Source organism: Vanellus vanellus, assembly GCF_965231255.1.
Source record: "Vanellus vanellus genome assembly, chromosome: 22".
NCBI classification, from domain to species: Eukaryota; Metazoa; Chordata; class Aves; order Charadriiformes; family Charadriidae; genus Vanellus; species Vanellus vanellus.
This window is the reverse complement of record NC_138927.1, coordinates 3,881,011-3,902,572: the sequence shown is the minus strand read 5'-3', so window position 1 is coordinate 3,902,572 and position 21,562 is coordinate 3,881,011. Positions and strand designations below refer to the sequence as shown.

Here is a 21,562-nt window from a genome sequence, read left to right as displayed (position 1 = left end):
ACTCGGCTGACACACACTATTTATAGAAGCCCACAATTCTCCCAGAGCTTTCCTCGGGATCTCAGCAGAAATAGCCTGCCCCGGGTCTCTGCTGCCTCCGCTAAGGAGGCCAGGGCAGTGCCGCCCCCCCCCCCCCCCCCCCCCCTCCTCCCCGGGCTTCCCGTAACCTTCCACGGGCTTCCATCGCTTCTCCTCCGCCGGCCACCCAGCTCCCGGCATGTCCTTGGCCACCCCGTGTCCCCGTCACGGTGCCAACCTCCTTCGCCTCTTCGCCCTCCTTTCCTTCCCCCCCCCTCCCCTCCAACCCCCCCAACCCCGAAATAACTAAACCCACCCCGGTCATCTCCACCTCCTGCCGGATCGCTTCCCGGCGGGCACGCGGTGGCTTCGGCGGGTGCGCGGTGGCTCTGGCCGGTGGTGGCTCCGGCCGGCGTCCGCTCGCCAGCCGGCGGGAGGGAGGGAACAGGACTGTGGTTCACGGGGTGGTGGGTGGTGGGAAGAGGGAAAGGGGGGGGGGGTGGGGGCCATCTCCCCGCCTGACTGCATCGGAGCGCGGCGGAGCCCCCGGGGGACTCGCACCGGGGATGGAGTTGGCCTATTCAGGTTACAGAGACATGGCAGAGCGGAATTTGGCCTCGCGCCATCCCTTCTCCAGCCCCCCCCTCACCCCCCCCCGCCTTTTTCTCTCTCTCTCTCTCTCTCTCCCCCCCCCCTTTCCCCACCACCACCACCACCCCCCCCCCTCCCCTGCAAATTCCTCAGCCCAGCAGGAGAAGCCAGTGTAAGGGGACACCTGGGGAGGGGGGGGCGAGGAAAAGGAGGGGGGGGGGAGGAACAGCTTGGAGGGGGGGGCCCCGATTCGGACCACGCACCCCCAGTGCCCGCCGGCGCCTGGGGGGAAAGGGAGCGGGGCAGGATGCGTGCCCATCGCGCCCACCACCACCACCTCCCCGGGGAGGGGGGGGTGTGGGGGGGGTGTGGGGGGGTGTTCTCTTCTGCTCTCTGTCACGCCAGGATAAATCTGGAGCGACTCCACCGCGCATCGGGGTTCGCGGCGGCACACAATGAGCTCAGCCCGTGGCTTTCGGTGGCCGTTCTGGCAACCACGGGCCGAGGGGCTCGACGCACGAGGCCACCTGGCCATGGGTTGGGGCCACATTCATGTGTCCTTCCCCCCACACCCCCCCCACCCCCGGCACGTAAACAAGCGGGGACCCAGGTGTCCCTCCACCTGCCCCGGCCTTGGGGACACCAAACACGTCCCCAGGGTGGGCAGCGGGTCCGGCGTTAGCGTGACCCCACGGGGGGACTCCTGCCCTCGCCAAAGCCACCGGTCCCCCACGGTCCCCACGGCCGTGCAAGCACCGAGGGGCCGCACTATGGGGGGGGGAGAGGGGGGGAGGGGGTTGTAAGGGGGGTGGTGGTGGTGGGGGGGTGGATTTAAATCAGCTGATCGATAAAAACAAATCAGAGGGGGGATGACAGGCGCCGAAGCGACAACCGCTCGCCGAACCCCGCGCGCAACCACGCAACTTCGCCGGCGGGGCTGGGGCGAACCCCCCCTTCCCCCTCACCCCCCCACGCATACAACCCCCTCCCCACCACCGGGGCTGCCCCCTACGGGGAAGCCCTCCCCACACCTCCCCCCCTCCCCTTGCTCCCCGGGGTCCCGGCTGCCAGGGGAAGGGGAGGGGGGGGCGGTGGGATGCTCTGCCCCCCCCGCCCCCCCCCCAAGTCCCCCGGCGAACCCCAAACGTTGTTGACACGCTCGGGCTGCCTTCTAGCGGAGGGAACCGGCTCTGACAGCTGTCACTCAACGGGGAGAGGTTGGGGGGGGGGGGGACACAGACGGCGAAGGGGGGGGTGGGGGTACGGAGACGGGCGGGGGGGGGGGCGGCCGGTCAGGGGGAGGTGGCCGAAGTCGTGGAGATAGCAGCTCTCCCCCCTCCCCCCCCCCCCTCACACACACACACACGTTGGTGGGGTCCCCCCCTTCTCCCCCCCCCCCTCCCCGCCCCTCCCCGCCCCAAGTGCCATTAAACTCCTGCAATTTGGCACCAACTCGCCGCGCAACTTCAGCGGAGGGGGGAAAAAGCGGGACACACACACACACACACACGACGACGACGACGACAACGACACGCCGACACACCGCCTCCTTCCCCCCCCCCCCCCCATCACCACCACCCACCCCCCTCACTTTACCCGAAGGGGGTGTCCCGTCTGTCCCACCCCCCCCCACCCCCCCAAATCCCCCTAACCCCCTTTCTCCCCCGCCTCCCAGCCCCACACAAAGGCGGGGGGGGGCGAGAAGGAGAGGGGGGAGGATGTCCCCGGTACTCACCCACCGGCTGCTGCGTTCCGAGCCCCCCGGAGCCCGCCCGTTTGGGGAGGCTCCTGCCGTCCGGCGGGGTTACCTCCTGCGCGGCCGCGGGAGTCCCGGAGCCTTCGGCACCGTTCGCCACCTTCAACGAGAGCATTTCCAGCGCCTCCTGCTCACATTCTCCCCACGGCAACTCCGCTCCTGCCAGCCCGCCCCCTCCTCCGTCCCCTGCCTGCTCTTTCCTCTCCGCTTTCCTCCTTCCCTCTCTCTCCCCCCCCCCCCCCCCCCGACTCCTCTCCACCCCTCTATTTTATTTTTTTCCGGGCTTTTCTCTCCCCTCTACCGCTCAGCTTATTTCTCCCCCCCCCCCCTTCTGCTTTGCCTTATTATTTTTTTTTTTGCCTCCTCTTTTTTACACCCCCCCCTTCCCTTCCAACGCCCCCCCTCCCTCCTCCAAACCCCCCCCTTCGCCTCTCACACACACACACACACACACACACACACACACACAAAAGGCAGCGGAGCGGGAGGCGGAGGGGAACCGACCTCCCCTCTGCGCCTCCGCCGCTCGCCGCCTGCGGAAAGCAAAGAAAGACACAGCGCAGCAGAGCCCTGGCTTGCCGCTGCCTCCCCCCTTCCTCCTCCTCCTCCTCCTCCTCCCTCCTCCTCCTCCACCTCCTCCTCCCTCTCTCTTGCCTTCTGCCGCTCCCGGCTTTGTGGGGGCTGGGATAAAAGAGGGGGAGCGGAGCCGGCGGCGAGGCGCGCCCTTCCCCTTCTCTCTCTCTCTCGCCTTCTCCGTGCGCGGCGGGGACCGCGGCTCCGCTTCGCTCCGCTGTCAGCGGTACGGGCAGCATCCGGCACCCCGGGGAGCCGTGCAGCACCGCCGGGGCATGCCGGGCCTTGTAGTCCTTCCCTTTCTCTCTCTCTCTCTCTCTCCCCCCCCCAACCCAACCCAACCTTTTTTTTTTTTTTCCCTCCTTCCTTTCCCCCCCCCCCCCCTCCTTTTTCTCCTCCCTGCGCAGGGAGGGGCGCAAACGGGCGCGCAGCCGTTGCGCGCTGCTTGGGGAGGGGGGATGCTGAGTGGGGGGGAGCACCCCTGGGTGATACCCTTCGGTGGTTTGTCACCACCTCCCCCTTCCTTCTCCCCCGGGGTGCCTCCCCCCCCCCCCCTCCTCCTCCGCCCCCCCCCCCCCCCCCGAGGTCCCAGTGGGATGCGCGGGGCATTGCTGCCCTCTCCCGGGTTGCGCCCGCACTGCGCACCCCCCACCCGCACCCCCCGAAGATGTAGGGTTGAGGGGGGACACCCCCCCACACACACACGACAACCCCTGCAGCCCCCCCCACCCCCCGCCCCATCACAATCCGGGGTGCACATCTGCACTTCATCACCCTCTCCATCGCAGCACCCCTGTGACCTCACGCACCCCCACGGAGCCACCCAAACACTCCCCCCCCCCCCTTTTTTTTTGCTTTCCCCCCATTTTTAATTTTTTTTTTTTTTTAAGTAAAAGCCATCTGGAGCCTGGAAACTTCCCCGCTCTTCGGTAACATCCTGCTCCTCCCCATTCTTTGGGGTACGACACCGTCCCCGCTCTCAGCCAGGTCCCAGAGGGGACGCCAGGAGGATGGGTGGTGACAGAGGTCCCTTGGGACTGCGGTGGCACAGCACGGAGCTGCCCCCCAACTCCCTGAGCACCCTGTGACCTCCCACCCCACGGCTCCCTCGAGCGTCTCCCCCAGCACCTTCCCTCCAAGTCTCCGCCGATGTTAATGTTCCCAGAGCCGGGTAGATACAATATAATTAAAGTAGATAATACCACTGATGTTTGTTATGACATTGTGTTTTTGTGAGTGACGAGTGAAGGGTTAACTCCAGGGAATTGGGAATATTGCTTGGCTGCTAATAACACGTGAGTCATCGATGAAATAACACATGGGTGCAGGGAGAGACACAGCACCTGGCTTCACAGCAGCCCTCCGCCTCGCCTGCGTGGCGCAGGTTGGGGTTTGATGCGTGTTTCTGGATCAACAGGCAGCCAGCAGCGGATCTGCGCTCAGGATACGCTCCGGGAACCCCAGCTTCGCCGCCGGACCGGGATGAACGAGGTCAAGTTGAGAGTTGTCTTCCAGCGGGGACCTATTGCACCCGAAAAGCCGGCAGCTCCCTTCACGGACTCCGTGGACCCCAGCGGGATCGATTGGGGATGGATCGGGGACCGGTGGGGCTCTGCGCAGCCCGGATAAGGATGGGGAGCGGTGTGGGTCGCTCCTGGAAGCGGTGCGGAGAGGAGGCCTGGGCTCCAGCCCGGTCAGCAGAGGAATCTGCACACGCAGACAGGATCGCCGCAATTGCTGGTGGCTGAGTGAGCAACTTTGCAGGCTTCCTCGTCCCCTCGCCCTGAATGTCAGCTTTGAATTTTCCTGCTATTTTTAGGGACGGTTCCAAAAAAAAAAAAAAAAAAAACCAAACCCGAGGAGGATCCCTCCCTTCTCGCCTCGCAGGGCTTCGCGCCCTCCGAATATCGCAAGGCTGCGCTTATCGCCGTACCTGCGCGCGCGCACCGGGGGGGGGTGGGAGGGGTGGGGGGAGCGGGACGGAGGGCCGGGTCGGCTGTCTCGCCCGGGCAGGGAGAGAAGGAGGTCGCGCAAAAAACATTACATTGCAAGCAGAATGGGTTAGAATGTAAAAGATTTATTAATTTAATCCGAAGCATTAAAAGGTCATGTATTAATCAAAGAGATGCTTAAAACTGTCAAAGTCCTTTGTCAGGTTTGAAGTGCATCTCTATAGTTATCATAAAATATATATATCCGTCTGGCATGGAGCCCTGGGCTGGGCTGGGAGCGGGGACGAGGAGCAAAGCGAGGCACCGCGCGTGGAGGGGCACCCACGCTCCGGCCCTACCAGGCTCCCGTGGGTGCCCAGCACCCCCACGCCAAGCTGGCTGCCTTATGGGTCACCCCACTTGCCCCCAGGCCTGGGTTTGGTCCCCCCTCACGTCAGGTTTGTGCCCCCGCGGTTGTCCCCCGGCTGTGCTGTGGGGGGTGGTTTGGGTTTGGGAGGGGGAGATGGATGCGATGGGTTTGGGAGCGGGGTTCTCCCTCCCACCCCCCGTTCAGAGACCCGCTGGGGGGCACGGGTGGCTACCAGCCGTGGCAAGTGGCGTTGGGGGCGGGGGAGCAGTGCTCAGCTCACGCCACCCGTGTCACAACTCCGCGGGTGCTCAGCCCCGCCGGTATCTCTTTTTAGCGGGGAAGGGGGGTGGCGGAGGCGGGTCCCCAGGGCCACCCGGGTCACCCGGGCACCCTGTCCCCTCTTCCAGCCAAGTGCTGTGTCAGCAGCGTTGGCGTGGACTTACGCTACCATCTAGTGGCTGCTTCGCCGAGCCGGGGCCACCGCTGTCCCCGGCGCTCAGCCCGTGTCCCTGCGCCCCGCGGGCGGCTGCCCCGGCACTCCAACCCCCCCTTCTTCCCCAAAACCCGGGGGGCGAAGTCGCCGCTCGCCACCACCCCTTGCCAGGTAGCCCCCCCTGGGTTTGTCACCCGAGAGCTCGGGTTGGCTTGGCCGGGGTGGGGGTGGTGGCAGCGGGCACCCCAAAAGCCACCCGCTCGCCGGGGTGGGAGCAGGGGGTTTGGAGGCAGCGGGGTGCAGTGGGACGCTTTGGGGGAGAACTGGGGTGTACGGGCACAAGGGGGGGCAAAGGGGACGGCAAAAGGCGCTGGGACGCAGGAGCTGCCTTTGAGGAGAGCGCGGTCCAGAGACCCCCATCGGGGTTGGGGATTTCCTGCCCCTCCAGCGTCTGTGGAGGACTGGGGCCAGTCAGATTTTACCCCGAGAAATGTAACTTCAGCAGAAGACACCCATCCTTCCCTGAATTCCAGCCTTGTGCTGTCCCGGAACAGCAGCAAAAAACCATCCTGGATTTCTCCCTAATTTCTGAGCAGCCCCGAGCAGCCCCATGCCCCGGGCAAAGCAACGTTCCCGCTGCGCCTCCTCCCCGTCCGCGTTGTGACCCGACTGTCCCCACGCTTCACTTCACCCAAGAAACCTCCGTCCCCAAATCCTGCTGGTGACTGTCACGGATGCTGCCTTGGCTGCTGCGTGGCTCTTCCCAAAACTCTGTTGCTTTTTTTTTATGGAAAAAGGCGTCCCCTCCCAGTGACCGGTGTTGAGTCGCTGGGCGACTGCGGATAAATCCCTCTGTGCCTCAATTTCCCCTGTGGGGACACAATCCCTGCAGGCCCGGACCAGCACTCCCAAGCCTGGTCAAGCTTAAAACCACATTTTTGGCCCTCTTCCACTGTTGTCTGGACACCGCCGCCGCGGGGACGCCGCTCGCATCCATGACCCAGGAGCTCTGCGGGCTCTCCAAGTCCCTGGGGAGCTTGGGCTGAAGGGGCCAAGGACAAATCCGGTCCCCGGGCCTGTTTTGGGTGAGGATGGCTCTTTCCCGGTCACGAGGGAGACACAGCTCCGGGTGAAGCGACCTCCGTCCCCCCCCCTCCTCCTCCCCCGGGGAGGGTGGCAGTGCCGCAGCTCCCTCGTGCCAAGGTCTGCAGCGTCGGCCATCTGCAGCGGTCTCACACCTGCGCCCACCGCGCGCTTGGCACCGGGTGGGCCCGCGAGCTCCAGAACCCCCCCCCCCACCACCACCACCACCTCCGCCCGCGAGCTCCTGCCACGCTTGCGTGGACCGAGGTTGGCACGGCGCGGGCAGAGCAGCCAGCCGGAGCGGGACCGTGTGGGCTGGGCAGGCGCAGGCAGGGTTTGCAGGCAGGAGCAGGGAAAGGCAGGTCTGGGCACGATGGGGACCGGGCGGGGGGGTCCTGGGGAGCAGCAAGAAGGGGACCAGACGCCGCAGCCTCCTGCTGGATTATTCGGCCCTCGGCTGCAGGCAGGGCGAGGGCAGGGGAGGTGATGCTGAGCTGCTTTTGCCTCCTCTCCGGAAGATGCTGCAACCAGCGCTCGGCTCTGCGGCGCTGCATGCGATGCTGCAGGGACCGGTCAGCGGGGAGGGGAAGGGGCCAGAGCTCCCCCCGGGTCTGGCTGCTGAGCTTTGCCCTTCCCAGCGCCCGCAGCCGCGTTCCCTTCCCAGCACCCAACCCAGGCTCTGCAGTGAAAATGAGCCCCGCAATGCCTTTTTTTTTTGGGGGGGGGTGTCCCAGCCTCCTTCCCCACCTCCCCATCGCTCCTGGCTGCTGGACCCCATGCTGGGCTGCTGGGGGGCTCTGAGGAGGGTGGCCCCAGGAGCAGGCGGGTGGCCGTGCCCCGTGTCAGCCGCCGGTGCCTCCATCCCCGGTCGATGCGGCTCAGCATTAACATAAAATCGATGCCCCCTCCCCTGCCCAGCCTGCCGTCACCCCAGGGCGAAGCCCTTTGACCCCTTCAGCCCTGCCGCGGGGCACCCGTGGGGGGACAGGGGGGAAGGACAGAAGGACGGAGGGCAGGACAGAGGTCCCTGCAACCCCTTCAGCAGATCCCCGCACTCGGACCCCGCTTTCTGTCCCCAAGAGCTGTCACGCTCGTGACACCGAAGGGGAAAACTGGGGACAGACCACGGTTGACAACGACCACCGTCCCGCAGGGAGGGACGGATGCGGCACAAAGCGAGCGGCCAAATCCCCGCCGGTCCCCGGGGACACGGCACCGCCAGCGCAAAACCCTCCCTCTCCGCCTTGGCCCCGACCCCAACTCCTGCCACCGGCGCCGCTGGGGACGGACGGGGGTCCTCGGTGGGGACAGGGAGGGGGTGGCACCGTTTGCCACGGGGAGGTGAGGATGCGGCCCAGGCTGCGGGGAGGCGGAAGCGGAGCGTGAGGACGGCGGGAGCGGGGAGCCCCCGCCACCCGCCTGCCCCTCCGCCCCACGCCAGGCCCGGCGTTAACATTTTTATTCCTTTTTAAGTGAATTTGGGGCTGGAGGGCATTGCCACGTCGGCAGCCCGGGCTGATCCTGCTCGGCGTAACCGTGCCAGGCCACCGCAGCGCGGTGGGATCAGCCCCCCCCCCCCCATCCTCCAAAACACCCCAGCGGGCAGGAATGGGCAGGAACGGGCAGGAATGAACAGGGATGGAGTCGGGGCTGGCGGGGGGCTGACACAGCCGGGGTCCGGCACACCGGGGTCTGTCCGGCAGCGTCCGTCAGTCCGTCGCAGCCCGGACGGAGGGGCTGCCTGCGGGCGCAGCGATGGCGATGGTGAGCCTTCCTCCCCGCCGGAGCGCAGCTGCTCCCACCTCCCGCAGCCCTCTTCTCTCCACAGGTGCCCGTCGTGGCCGTGCAGCCGCATCCATCTCCTCCCCGAGCCACCACGCAGCAGCCTGTGTGTGTGTGTGTGTCCCCTGCCCCAAACTACAGCTGGGGTGCGTGGCTTTGGGGTCCCCATGCCCCCCCCCCCCCCCCCCCCCCGAGCCAGCCCCGCTCTATAAAACCTCCGGTTGCAATTAAGTGGGAGGCTTTAATGATGGGGGCTGAGCCGCAGATGGAACCTGCCCAGTCTTGGTGCTGGGGGGCACGGGGTGCCAGGGGACATGGGGGGGCACAGGGGGCATGGGGGGCACGGCTCTGCTTTTTTTTCCCCAAGCGGGGCTGTACCCGGCTCAGAGAACAGGGGGTGAATCGGGGTGTTCCCCCCGGCTGGAGGGCTCTGCCCCCCACCCGGGGCTGGAGGGGGGGACAGCACATGTGTCCCCCGTGGGTCTGGGGACAAGGGACACATCCTGTGGATGAGGCGTGTGGCCCTCACAAAGGCAGAGCGGGTTTTTTTTTTGGGGGGGGGGGGGCTGGGTGTGTGTCAGAGCCTGTGTGCACTGGATCCGGGGGGGGTGTGGGTGTGATGCGTGTGCACGTGTGTGCGCGCCCAGGGCAGGCAGCCTACACGCGTGTGCACTGAACAGGCGGGTGTGCGCACACCCAGCGCGGGAGGGGGTGCAAAGTTGGGGGGCAGCTGAGTGGGCAGAGCGGGCATCCCGTGGGGGGGGTGGGGGGGTGATGGAGACTCTGCCGTGCCCGTGGGGTGCCCCGGGGTGCCCCGTCCCCAGGCGTGGGGTGGCGGTGGCTACAATCTGGCACGGGGGGGGGGGCGGGAGGGGGGCTCTGCCCGGCTGCGGGGTCAGTGCCAAACGCCTCCTCGCCTCGGCTGGCGGTGCCACACAATCTGCTCTCCTCGCCTGGTCCCCCCCCCCTGCCCCCCCCCCCCTCCAGGCACCGGGCATCGTGCCACGCTGCCCAGCCAAGCCTGGCCAGGGGCCTGGCCCTTCCCGGAGGGATTTTTCCCTGGGATGGGGAAGAAGGGGGGGGGGGAGGTGGTGGTGGCCGCATCCAGCTCCCCCCCCCTCACCCCCCCGCTGCACGGCTCCTGGGGGATATCGCAGCCCTCGTGGGAATTGGGGTGATGCAGGAGCCCGGGAGGTGAGCGGTGATGCTCAGGGGTGGTGGCATGTCCCCAAACCCCTCCTGCCGTGTCCCCTAACCCGCTGCCATTGGCTTCGTGCCCCCCCCCCCCCCCCGCCACCTGCCCGGGGCCTCTCCCCTAGCCTGAGCTCCCCCCCCCCCCCCCTCCCCGTTCTTTTGGAAGGGGCTGGGGCCAGTCCCCCCTTCCCACCAGTGCTGGGGAATTCATTAGCCGGCCACAGCTGGGCCCTGCTGGGGCGGCCAAGCTGCGAGAAAAATTAACCTCTTCCTCCCCACCCTCCAACCGCAGGACCACCCCCCCCCCAGGCCACGTCCGCCCTCATACAGCAGAGGCAGCCAGCAGTCCCCCCCCCCCCCCCCCAACCCGGGCCAGACACTACCCAGGGACACCCCCCACCCCCCACCCCCGTTAATTAAACCCAGGCTGCTGCCTCGTTAACGCACACGCCTGGGAGCTGGAAGGAGGGGACAGTCACCGGCGGGGGGGTGCGGGGTGCTGGGGGGGGTGGGGGGGTGGGGGTGGGCTGTGGGGTGCCCTGGGAGGGGGGGTGGGGGGCAGCTTTGCAAACCTAAATTCTTCCCAACCCCGTTTTTTAAGGCTTTTATTTGCAAAGGGGAGCTGGTGCTGCAGCCCCAAATGGGATGGGGGGGGGGATTTCTCTGCTCTCCCCCGCAGAGGGGTGTCGTGTCCGTCCCCCCCCCCCCCCGGGTGTGTCTGTGCCCTGGGGTTGGAGGGGGTGCGGATACCGCCCTCAGTCCGGGCTTGACCCAACCTGGGAGCCCCCCTGGGTGAGGATGGGTGCCCCCACCCCAAATCTTACAATCCAATGGTTTTACACCCCTCTCGCCCCCACCCCCACCCCCCGGACCGGCGTTTATCCCCCACCAGGGCAGCCCCTCTCCCCGAGAGGGGGCAAAAGGACCCAGCCCCCCCCCCTCCCCAACTTGTTAGAAAGGTTTTATTTCTCTCTATTTACAGACTGGATTTAAAAAAAAAAAATAAACAACAGATCCCTCCCCTTGCCTCAGCGCCCCCCCCTCCCCCGCCGTGGAAGGCACTGCCCCCCCCCACCCCCCCCCCCCCAGCCCTGCCCCATGGGTGCGGGGGAGCTCTTGGCCATGGGGAGCAGAGCTGGGGCCAAGCCTGGGACTACAGGCACCCCCCCACTCCCACCCCCCCCCAGGAAAGGGGTACCCAGGAGGGCAGCCGGCCCCCAGGAGCCAGCCGGCAGGGTGGCATCGCCCCCACCCCCAGTGCCATCACTTTCACATTGTGCCCTGAGTCCCCCCCCCAGCCCCCGTTAATGCTTGCCGCAGGGGGTTGAGCCAAGATGCAGCCAGGACCCCCCCCCCCTCCCCGGGGGTGCCATGGGGGTGACACTGTCCTGTACCCCTCTCCAGCCCCACACGGGGCCAGTGGGAAACAGCCCCCGGGGCAGAGGTGCCCCCCCATAGCCTGCGCCCCATGTCCCTTCCAGGACCCCTTGTGTCCCCCCCCCCCTGCAAGCAGAGGTTTATGGCTTTCAGGATTTGGCTCTACTATAAGGAAAGGAGATAAAGGCGGGGGGGGGGAGGGGCAAGAAGATCCCCCAAACACAGGGACCCCTGGGGGTGAGTTGGCTGGGGGGTGAGGGGTATAAAATCTTATAAATTAAAGACGATCTAAAGTGGGGGGGGCGGGGTGTGAGGTGACCTTCCCCAGGTCAGCGCCAGGATTTTGGGGGCTGAACCCCTCCAGGTGCGCAGAGCTGAGCTGGGGGAGAGGAGATTGGGGTTGGCATGGGGGGGGGGGGTGGTGTCCTGTTCCCCCCCCCCCCAGACCTCTGTGGCTGCGGGGTTAGGGGTGTCTGGGGGGGGGGGGGGGCACGATGCCATACCCCACTCTCCTCCCCCCAACCAAAGCACTTCTCAGGGTGTGAAGGCAACGAGAGAGGGGCCGGAAGGGGGGCTGGAGTGGGGGGCACAGCTTTACCCCCCCTCTGAGTCCAAAATCCTTGTGCAAAGCCCCCTGTCCTCCCCAGGGCATCCCCAGCACCTCCCAACAGGCGTTTTGGGGGGGGCGGGGGGGGAACAGGCAAAGGGACCACCGACCACCCTGCCAACAGAGGGAGATTTGCCCGAAAGCCACCCCAGAGCCCGGCTGGGGGGGGTGCCAACGCTGGGTCACTGGTTGTCCCCCGGCTGGTACTGGGGCTCAGTGGCGGTGAAGTAGTCCTCGAGGAAGGACTGGAGGTACTCGAAGGTGGGGCGCTCCTCGGGCTCCCGCTTCCAGCACTGCACCATCACTTCGTGCAGGGAGGGGGGGCAGTTACCCGGGCACTGCATGCGGTACCCCCGCTCCACCTGCTCCAGCACCTCCCGGTTGTTCATCCCTGCGTGACAAGCGCAGTTGGGGAAACTGAGGCACACCCACCGAGGGACGCAGCGGCATTGCCCCGTGGTTTGGGTAGGGAGCCCAGTTTAGCGCTGGTCTCTCTGATGGGGAAACTGAGGCACGAGGGAAGCCTTGCTGGTGGCAGCGCTGGGGAGGAACAGCCCACCCAGCCCACCCCAAGGGTGCCCACTGCCCTGTACCTGGGTAGGGCACCCGGCCTTTGGTCACCAGCTCGGTCAGGAGGATGCCGAAGGACCAGACGTCGGACTTGATGGTGAACTTCCCAAAAAGCGCAGCTTCCGGGGCAGTCCACTTGATGGGGAATTTGGCACCTGCAAAGGGAGGCGGGTGAGCCGTGCCCGGGGCACCCCGCTAACACCCGCACCCGGGTTACCCCACCCCTGGGGCACCATGCACCAGGGACACCCGCATCCAAGGCACACTGAGCCTGGGGTACCCCCCATATGGGGCAGCCAGCTCTAGAGGGGCAGCACCCAGGGCAACATGCCCTGGGGGCACCCCGCACCTGGGGTACCCATCACCCGGGGAACCCATCCCCTGGGGCTCCCATCACCCAGGATACCCATCCTCTGAGGTACCCATCATCTGGAGCACCCATCACCCAGGGTACCCATCATCCAGGGTACCTATCCCCTGTGGTACTCATCCCCCGGGGTACCCATTCTGGGGTACCCATCCCCTGGAGCACCCATCCCCCAGGGCACCCATCACTCAGGATACCCATCCTCTGGGGTACCCATCCCCTGGAGCACCCATCGCCCAGGGCACCCATCACTCAGGATACCCATCCTTTGGGGTACCCAACCCCTGGAACACCCATCACCTGGAGCACCCATCCCCCAGGGTACCCATCCCCTGGAGTACCCATTACTTGGGATACCCATCCTCTGGGGCACCCATCCCCTGGGATACCCATCACCTGGAGCACCCATCACCCAGGGCACCCATCACTCGGGATACCCACCACCTGGAGTACCCATTACTTGGGATACCCATCCTCTGGGGCACCCATCACTCAGGATACCCATCACCTGGAGCACCCATCCCCCAGGGCACCCATCACTCGGGATACCCATCCCCTGGAGTACCCATTACTTGGGATACCCATCCTCTGGGGCACCCATCCCCTGGGATACCCATCACCCGGAACACCCATCCCCCAGGGCACCCATCACTCAGGATACCCATCATCTGTGGTACCCACCCCCTGGGATACCCATCACCTGGAGCACCCATCACCCAGGGCACCCATCACTCGGGATACCCATCACCTGGAGTACCCATTACTTGGGATACCCATCCTCTGGGGCACCCATCCCCTGGGATACCCATCACCTGGAGCACCCATCCCCCAGGCCACCCATCACTCAGGATACCCATCATCTGTGGTACCCACCCCCTGGGATACCCATCACCTGGAACACCCATCACCCAGGGCACCCAGCATTGGGGTGACCATCCCCATGCCCCCAGGGTGGGACGCAGCATGGAGGGGACAGGGGCAGCGGTCCCCAAACCAGCGGGTCCCCAAGCCGGCTCACCCTGCCGCGCCGTGTACTCGTTATCCTCGATGAGGCGAGCGAGGCCGAAGTCCGCGATCTTGCACACCAGGTTGTCTCCCACCAGGATGTTGGCAGCACGCAGGTCCCGGTGGATGTAGTTCATCCGCTCGATGTAGGCCATGCCCGCTGCGATCTGGGGGGGGGGGGGAAAGAAGTGAGGACCCCCCCACACCACCTCGGGGGTACCCCAACCTGATGCCAACCTCCCCCGGTACCTGAGCAGCCATGTCCACCAGCTGGGGCAGCTTCAGGTAGCGGCCGTCCCCGTCCTTTAGGAAATCCAGCAAGCTGCCTGCGGGCAGAGGGTACCACTCAAAGCGCCCGAGAACCAGCCGTGCCCACCCAAGGGTAGCCCCCCCCAGCAAGCCCCCAGCCCTGGGACCAGTTCCCTGCCCGCCCTGGCCACGCCAAGGCAGGGTGAGGCTTGAAGAGCCATGAAAAGCTGGGGGGGGGGACACGGTCCGCCGGGTAGTGTCCCCCGCTCACCCTGGCTCATGAACTCGGTGACGATGTAGATGGGCTCCTCCGACACCACGGCGTAGAGCTGCACCAGTTTGTCGTGTCGCAGCCGCTTCATGATCTGAGCTTCCTCCAGGAAAGCCTCGGGCGACATGGTGCCCGGCTTCAGCGTCTTCACCGCCACCTTTGTGGTGCCGTTCCACGTGCCTGAGCCCGGGGACAACGGGGTCACCGCGAGCCCAGGGGACAGCCAGCCCCGGCAGGGCCGGGATGGAGGGGTGCCTGGATGGAGGGGTGCGTGGGTGCATGCTTGCGTGGATGGGGGCATGGATGGATGGATGGATGCATGGATGGATGGAGGGATGCATGGATGGGTGGAGGGATGCATGGATGGGTGGAAGGATGGGGGGATGCATGGATGGATGCATGGATGGAGGAGGAAGGAAACCAGGGCAGGACAAGGAAGGGGCATGACACCACCAGACCCCACCAAGGATGAGTTCCCCCCCCCCCCTCACCTCGTGGCGTGGGGACAAGGGGACCTGTGAGCTCACCTCCTAAAACCAACCTTACCCCATTCCCCATCCCTCCACGGGGGAGCCTGTGCCAGGCTGCCATCTCCCCCACAGCGCTGGGTACCACCCGGCACCCCATGATGCTGCCAGCCGGGGCAGGACCGGACTTCTCCTGCCCCCCATGACCCCCCACTCCCACCCCTGGCCGGCTGGGCCAGCCTTACCCATCCACACGTCTCCGAAACATCCCATGCCGAGTTTCTTGTCGAGGCTGATGGATTCCCGCACTATTTCCCAGGCGTCCTTAGCTAATCCCAGGGTCTGGGGCTTCATAGCGGGGCACGCGCGGGTTAGCAGATGGCACAACCCGTCGTTATACTCTGCGGGGAGGTGGGGGGCAGGGAGGGAGGGAGGGAGGGAGGGGGGTGCGATGGGATGAATGCAGCATGCACGCCGAGCGGAGGGAGCACAGGGCGCCGGAGGAAGAGGATGATGAAGAGGGGACCCCCCGGCCTGGGCTTTGTCTCCTGCTTGTGGTCCCATCTGAAATGGGGAGGGGGAGGGGGGGGCTGCTTGCCCATGCAGGGCCATCACGGGGCATCCTGGGGTACCTGGTGTGACCCCAAAGCAGGATGCGGTCTTTGTCTCCTGCTTGTGGTCCCATCTGAAATTGGGGGACATCACGGGGCATCCTGGGGTACCTGGTGTGACCCCAAAGCAGGACACGGGACGTTTCCCCGTGCCGGCAAACTGGTTGTGCTCAGCCTGTGCCGGCAGGCAAGAGCCCTTCCCTGGGGGGGTTACCAGGCCTGGGGGTGCCCCCCACCGTCCCCCTCCCCCCGATCTCCGCCGCTCGCCCTGGCTTATCCGCCGGGCCCTACCCATCCACACTTCCCCGAACTGCCCGTTGCCCAATTTCTTGAGGAGCTGGAGGGACTCGCGGGGGATCTCCCACACGTCTTTGGTTTTGACCGAGAGGTCGGCCAGTTTGGGGGTTCCCTTGTGGCACGGCACGGCCAGGCGACAGCACAGCCCGGCCGCCCGCTCTGCGGCACCGGGGGACACACACACACACACACAGAGGTATCAGCCCCGGGCACGGACCTCCCCCCCCCCCCCCCCAGCCACTTGCCCCCCCCCCCCTACCCCGGGCATCACCCAGGCTCCAGCGTGGTCCAGCCACCCCCCAACGCGCGCACACATAAATGGGGTGCCCCCCCCCCCCCGCCTCCCCCAGGGATGGTCCCACACCCCCTCGGGCTGGGACAGACCCCCCCAAACCCCCCCGGCTGTGCCCACCCGGACCCAGCGGCTATTTACCTTCTCCGGAGAGGTGGGGGGCTCTCTGCACCGAGGCCACGGCAGAGGGGGGACCCTCAGAGGGTCCCCATAATGCCACCACCAGAACAGCCCCCTCCTTCTCCAGTTCAACCCAGTTAGCCCAGCCGGCTGCCTCTTGCCAAAGAGTCTTCTGGGCTTTCCCCCCACCTCCCCATCGCCGCTCTCCCCCCGCCCCGTGCCCCCCATCCCACCCTACCTATATAGTGCTGGACCAGCTGGGGGACTGTGTCGAACTGGGCGCGGGTGGTGATGTAGTAGCCCCCGTTGTCCAGTTTCCGAATCTTATAGTGCTTCACGTGGTCTCCTTTGGCCTCATCCCAGTCCCGGATAGAGAGGGAGTAGGCACCTACGTGGGGTGACGGGTCAGGGCGGGGGAGGACGCGGGGCGCAGCCCCCGGTGTCCCCATCCCCGTCCCCGTACCTTTCGTCGTCTCGCTCTCCCGGATGAGGAAGGTGCCCCTGCAGTTGCCGTGGCACAGGAGCTGCCGCTCCGCATCCTTGCGCCCGATCTTCCCGAAGTACCACCTGCCGCGGGGTGAGGCTCAGCGCCGGGACGGCACCACCGAGGGGCACCCGCGGGGACCCCCCGCCGCGGCGCCTTGCCAGCAACCGCGGCGCTGCTGGGGCTCGGCAGGGGTGCTGAGACACCCGGGCTCAAGGTAGAGGGGGTCAGGGTCCCCCTCCATCCCTGTCCCCCCCTGTACTCACTCTTCCGCCTGGATAGAGTCCACGGGGGCCACGTAGTTGCTGGGGATGTAGCCCGTGGCACCCGAGCTCAGCGACCTGGCCTCCCACCAGTCACCCTCTCTGGGGAAAGAGGAAGAAAGAGTGAGGAGGAGGGACAGTCCTGGCTGCCCTGCACCCCCCCTTCCCGCACACAGCACCCCCAGACTCTCCCCCCCCCCCCCCCCCGCCACGGAGGGCACCCATGCCCGGGTCACTGCTGAGACCGCCCAACTCGTGACACACATGGCCCCAGTTTTCTTGGTATCCATCAATGGAGCTGAGAGCCTGGGTCCTGCGGGGGGTACCCACGGCACGGAGGCACCTCCCCGGGGTGGCACAGGGGCACTGGGGGTGGCAGGGGGTGCTGGGGAGGGGGGGGGGGGTGGGGGTGGGGGTGGTGACCGACGACTCACGTGTTGTTGATGATGTGGAATTTCTCCCCTTTCTGGAAGGTCAGGTCATCCTCCGTCCTGGCCTCGTAGTCATACAGGGCGATGAAGAGCGTCACGCCCCCGCCTGCAGCACAAAAAGGGGACCACGGTGAGACCCAGGGTGTCCCCCGCACACCCCGATGCTGCAGGGGTGCAGCCGGACACCCCCCCCACCCCCACCCCACCCCCCCGCTGACCTGTGATGCCCCCGCTCCGCATTTGCAGGGTGTTGGAGGTGAAGCCCCCCGGCCCCGTGAAGGATGGAGCCGAGGGCACCCCCGCCCCCTGGAAGTTGTTGAAGTCGGGGATGCGGGTGAAGACGGCGCCCGCCTGCGTGGGGTCGGGGTCGTACTGGGAGGCGGTGGGCGGGGGGGGCCCCACTTCCCCCCCCACCTGCCCTTTGCCGGACCCCTTCTCTTTGCAGTGCACGCAGCCCATCCTGGGCACGACCTGCGGGACAGAGGGACCGTGACCCCACGCTCCCCACCCCCACCCCCCCAGCAGGGCACACGCGTGTGTGCCATGCACACACATGGTCCCAGTTAGTGGGGAGCACGCATGAGCCCCTGCCCGCCCCAGCCCTGGGGGGAGTGGGGTCCTGCCACCCCCTGGCACAGCGAGCTGGGTGCCTGTGCTGTGACACGGGGACACCAGTGTCCCCGTGGGCGCTGCCGCTGGCAGGGACGGGGTTGTGAGGACGCCTGTGCTGCCCCAGGGCACCCCGCGTCCCCCGGGTCCCCCATGGGTGGTCCCGTTGACGGTGACCCCACTCACTGCGAGGGCTCCTCGGGTCACTTCAGCTGCTCCATGTCACCGCGGGGAGGAGAAGAGGCACCTGCGGACACCGGGGAGGGCATCAGGCGGAGGGCAACACCCCTGCGTGGGCTGCAACACCCCTCTAAGGGCTGAAACACCTCTGCCATGGGCTGAACTACCCCTGCACAGGCTGTAATACTCCTGCACGGGTTGTGCGTGGGCTGCAACACCCCTGCATGGGCTGCAACACCACTACATGGGCTGCAACACCCCTGCATGGACAGCGATACCCCTGCATGGGCTTAGATACCCCTCCAAGGACTGCAACACCCCTGCACAGGCTGCAACATCCCTACATGGGCTGCAACACCCCTGCATGGGCTGCAACACCCCTGCACGGGCTGCAACACCTCTACATGGGCTGCAACACCCCTCCAAGGGCTGCAACATCCCTACATGGGCTGCAACACCCCTGCATGGGCTACAACACCCTCTAAGGGCTGAAACACCTCTGCCATGGGCTGAACTACCCCTGCACAGGCTGTAATACTCCTGCACGGGTTGTGCGTGGGCTGCAACACCCCTGCATGGGCTGCAACACCCCTGCATGGACAGCGATACCCCTGCATGGGCTTAGATAGCCCTCCAAGGACTGCAACATCCCTGCACAGCCTGCAACACCCCTCCAAGGACTGCAACACCCCTGCACAGCCTGCAACACCCCTGCATGGGCTGCAACACCACTACATGGGCTGCAACATCCCTACATGGGCTGCAACACCACTACACGGGCTGCAACACCCCTCCAAGGGCTGCAACATCCCTACATGGGCTACAACACCCCTGCGTGGGCTACAACACCCCTCTAAGGGCTGAAACACCTCTGCCATGGGCTGAACTACCCCTGCACAGGCTGTAATACTCCTGCACGGGTTGTGCGTGGACTGCACCACCCCTGCATGGGCTGCAACACCTCTGCATGGACAGCGATACCCCTGCATGGGCTTAGATACCCCTCCAAGGACTGCAACATCCCTGCACAGCCTGCAACACCCCTACACGGGCTGCAACACCCCTCCAAGGGCTGCAACACCACTACACAGGCTGCAACACCCCTCCAAGGGCTGCAACATCCCTACATGGGCTGCAACACCCCTGCATGGGCTACAACACCCCTCTAAGGGCTGAAACACCTCTGCCATGGGCTGAACTACCCCTGCACAGGCTGTAATACTCCTGCACGGGTTGTGCATGGACTGCACCACCCCTGCATGGGCTGAAACCACATCCTGGAGCGGGTTTTTCTCCCGCCGCCTCCTCAACAAACCCACCACCGCCCTCCCAGGGGACAGGCGTGTCCCCCCCACCACCCCCGGTGCTGCCCCAAGGCTGGGGGGAGCCCGGTTGGGTGGAAAGGAGCCCTCGAAGCGTCCCCGTCCCCATCCCCGTCCCCTCCGCTCGTCAGGGGAACCGGTGACCCGGGGGAGGAAGGGCCCCGCTCGCCCCGCTGCGGTCAGCGCCGCGCTTTTCCGGCCGGGGCCGCGCTCGGCAGCGAAGGCGTCGCGGAGGAGGAGGAGGAGGAGGAGGAGGAGGAGGAAACCAGACCTCTCCCGCCATGGTAGCGAGGAGACATTTCTGTCCCCAGCCCTGTCACCTCCCCCCTGGGTGCTGGCCACCCAACCAGCCCAGTCTGCCCAGTTTGGACTGGGCAGAGCTTTCCGGTGGAGAGCTGGGTGGCGGTACGGCAGAGCCGGCCACGGCTCCCGCCCCAGAGCGGAGGTGCGGTGACGCCGCGCTTCGCCCGACAGCCATGTCCTGTCCCCTGCGCGCTCCGGGCAGCAGGAGGGGACGGCGGAGGTTTTTGGGGCGGATGAGACGTTTCGGGCGGGTTTCCCCCATCACGCTCTTCGATCCACTTTCCTCTCTTTCGGTGGGGGGTGGAAAGGGTCCGGTTCTCCCCCTTCCACCTTCACTTTCGACACCAGCGGTGTGTGGCAAGGCGGTGGCCGTTGCAGACCGGGCGGCGTTGCCAAATCCCAGACGGCTTGGCCGGTTGCGGGGGGGTGGGGGTGGGGGGGTGGGGGGGTGTTATTTTTGCCCACAATAAGTGTTTATCTCAGCTGAAAAACACCCCCAGCTCTCCCAAACCCCGTCTCCTCCGGCTGGGTATCACCCGCGCCCGTCACCGAAACTTCCCATTTTGCCGAGTTACTACGCCCAGCGCGGCAGCGGCGCTGCCACGGCTGCCGGCGGGCACCGGGCGGGCAAGGAGCAGCCTCTGGGCAAGCCCGGGCCCCGAAATATCGCAGCGCCGCAGGGCTTAGCCGCTGCTCATGCTGTCCCCAGCAGCATCGCACCCACGCTTGCACCCACGACCCCCCTCCCCCCGGGCACCCCCGACCCCCCCAACCTGGTCCCTGCCACCTCCCAACCGGCCAGGCTGGCACGAAAACTGTCCCCTTGCGTCGTCCCTAAGGAGGGGACGCAGCCGGCCCCGTGTCCGATGGCTGCGCGCTGGCGTCTGGCCCCGGCTCTGCCGAAAAAGAGCTGTTTGGTGCTTGGGAGCAGATGGCATCCGAGCCCTTCCCGCACCGGCTCCAGCGGCACCGGTCCCGGCCGAGCTGCCAGCTCCCGCCCTGCGCTGAGACCCAGCCAACTCATCACACCGCCGCTGCCCCCGCGATGCGGCCGCAGCCCCGGCCGCCCCTCCATCTGCTCCCCGTCCCCTCCTGGGACACGGGTGGTTTTAAACCTCAGCCCCAACTCCGAACCGGAGCGCCATGTCCCACCGACGTCACCCGGCGTGTCACCCCCGAGGCACCCGTGGGGATGGGCCCCCCCCATCCCCTGCCTCCCCCCCTCCGGGGAATAGCGGTGATGGAGCGGTCGTGGTTCGGGGGGATGCAGCTGCGCGGAGAAATACGGGGGGGGGGGGGCTGCTGGAAAATGTGTGGCCCCCGGTGCTGTGGGGACGAGCCAGGGTGGCATTTGCCAGGCTAAGGGTGGCAGCCGGGCATGCCACGTCTCCCCTGGGAGCGGGTGGGCGGCAGAGGGGGGCAACAGCCGGAGGAACGCGGTCGGCACCTACGCAGCGGGAGGAGGAAGCAGCAGCAGCACCGCATGGGGGAGGAGGGGGAGGAAGAGGATGGTGCTGCGGCCGCCAAGGGGAACCTCGGGGCTGGCTGGCTGGGGACGGTGGCAACCAGGGTGGGGGGACGGGAAGGGACCACAGCGGGGCTGAGCAGTGGCTGCAGCCCCTTGGGTGCCCTGTGACACACACCCCACACACCCCCCCCCGTGCCTTGTCCCACCCCCCCTTGCCCTGCACGCCCCCGTCCTTCGCGTGTGGCCCCACACCCCGGTGGCTCTCGCCGCCCTGCCGCGGCGTCCCCGGGGAAGAGGAACCGAGATTGCCACCCAGCCCAGCCCCGAGCCGCCCCGGGCTCCGCCATCACCCCGTGGCTCTGGACCTCCCTGGTCCCAGAGGGGAAACTGAGGCACAAAGCAGCCGCAGCACTGGAGGGGAAGGTGCCACATTTTCGGTGGCTCGTTCGGACCCACGACCCCGAGCCGTGTCCCCATCCCGTGCCCGAGATCCCCGCAGACCTGCGGAGGGGGACAAGAGGCTGTGTCCTGCCTCTCC

The 21,562-nt window shown here is 66.7% G+C and overlaps 2 protein-coding genes across 6 annotated transcripts in view; both read right to left on the bottom strand.

The window, feature by feature from the left end:
- Nucleotides 1-3,097, bottom strand: part of AHDC1 (AT-hook DNA binding motif containing 1) — a 62,696-nt gene extending 59,599 nt beyond the window's left edge. Inside the window, exons 1-2 of one of the 3 annotated variants that reach the window (XM_082494298.1) lie at nucleotides 3,020-3,097; nucleotides 2,345-2,465 (exon numbers count right to left, since the gene is read on the bottom strand). Coding sequence is in view for 1 of the 3 variants with exons in the window: in XM_082494297.1 (XP_082350423.1) it covers nucleotides 2,345-2,480 (136 nt within the window). In the remaining 2 variants the exon portion in view is untranslated. Of the gene's footprint in view, nucleotides 1-2,344; nucleotides 2,538-2,869; nucleotides 2,882-3,019 lie in introns of those variants that run through there. The other 2 variants (XM_082494299.1, XM_082494297.1) reach the window with 2 other exon arrangements.
- A 7,732-nt stretch (nucleotides 3,098-10,829) lies between these two features.
- On the bottom strand, nucleotides 10,830-17,612 carry FGR (FGR proto-oncogene, Src family tyrosine kinase). Of its 3 annotated transcripts, none has more exons than XM_082494208.1 (11): nucleotides 17,361-17,612; nucleotides 17,146-17,248; nucleotides 16,715-16,813; nucleotides 16,428-16,531; nucleotides 16,203-16,352; nucleotides 15,547-15,711; nucleotides 14,178-14,357; nucleotides 13,907-13,983; nucleotides 13,671-13,824; nucleotides 12,309-12,440; nucleotides 10,830-12,106 (listed from the first exon to the last, which is right to left on the bottom strand). In XM_082494208.1, exons 1-11 carry the CDS (start codon nucleotides 17,599-17,601, stop codon nucleotides 11,898-11,900), a joined length of 1,614 nt encoding a protein of 537 aa, XP_082350334.1. In that variant the 5' UTR covers nucleotides 17,602-17,612; the 3' UTR covers nucleotides 10,830-11,897. The 3 variants fall into 3 exon arrangements, with proteins under 3 accessions (XP_082350334.1, XP_082350335.1, XP_082350336.1); XM_082494209.1 differs by lacking the exon at nucleotides 15,547-15,711 and adding an exon at nucleotides 14,890-15,045; XM_082494210.1 differs by lacking the exon at nucleotides 15,547-15,711.
- Nucleotides 17,613-21,562: the final 3,950 nt, after the last annotated feature.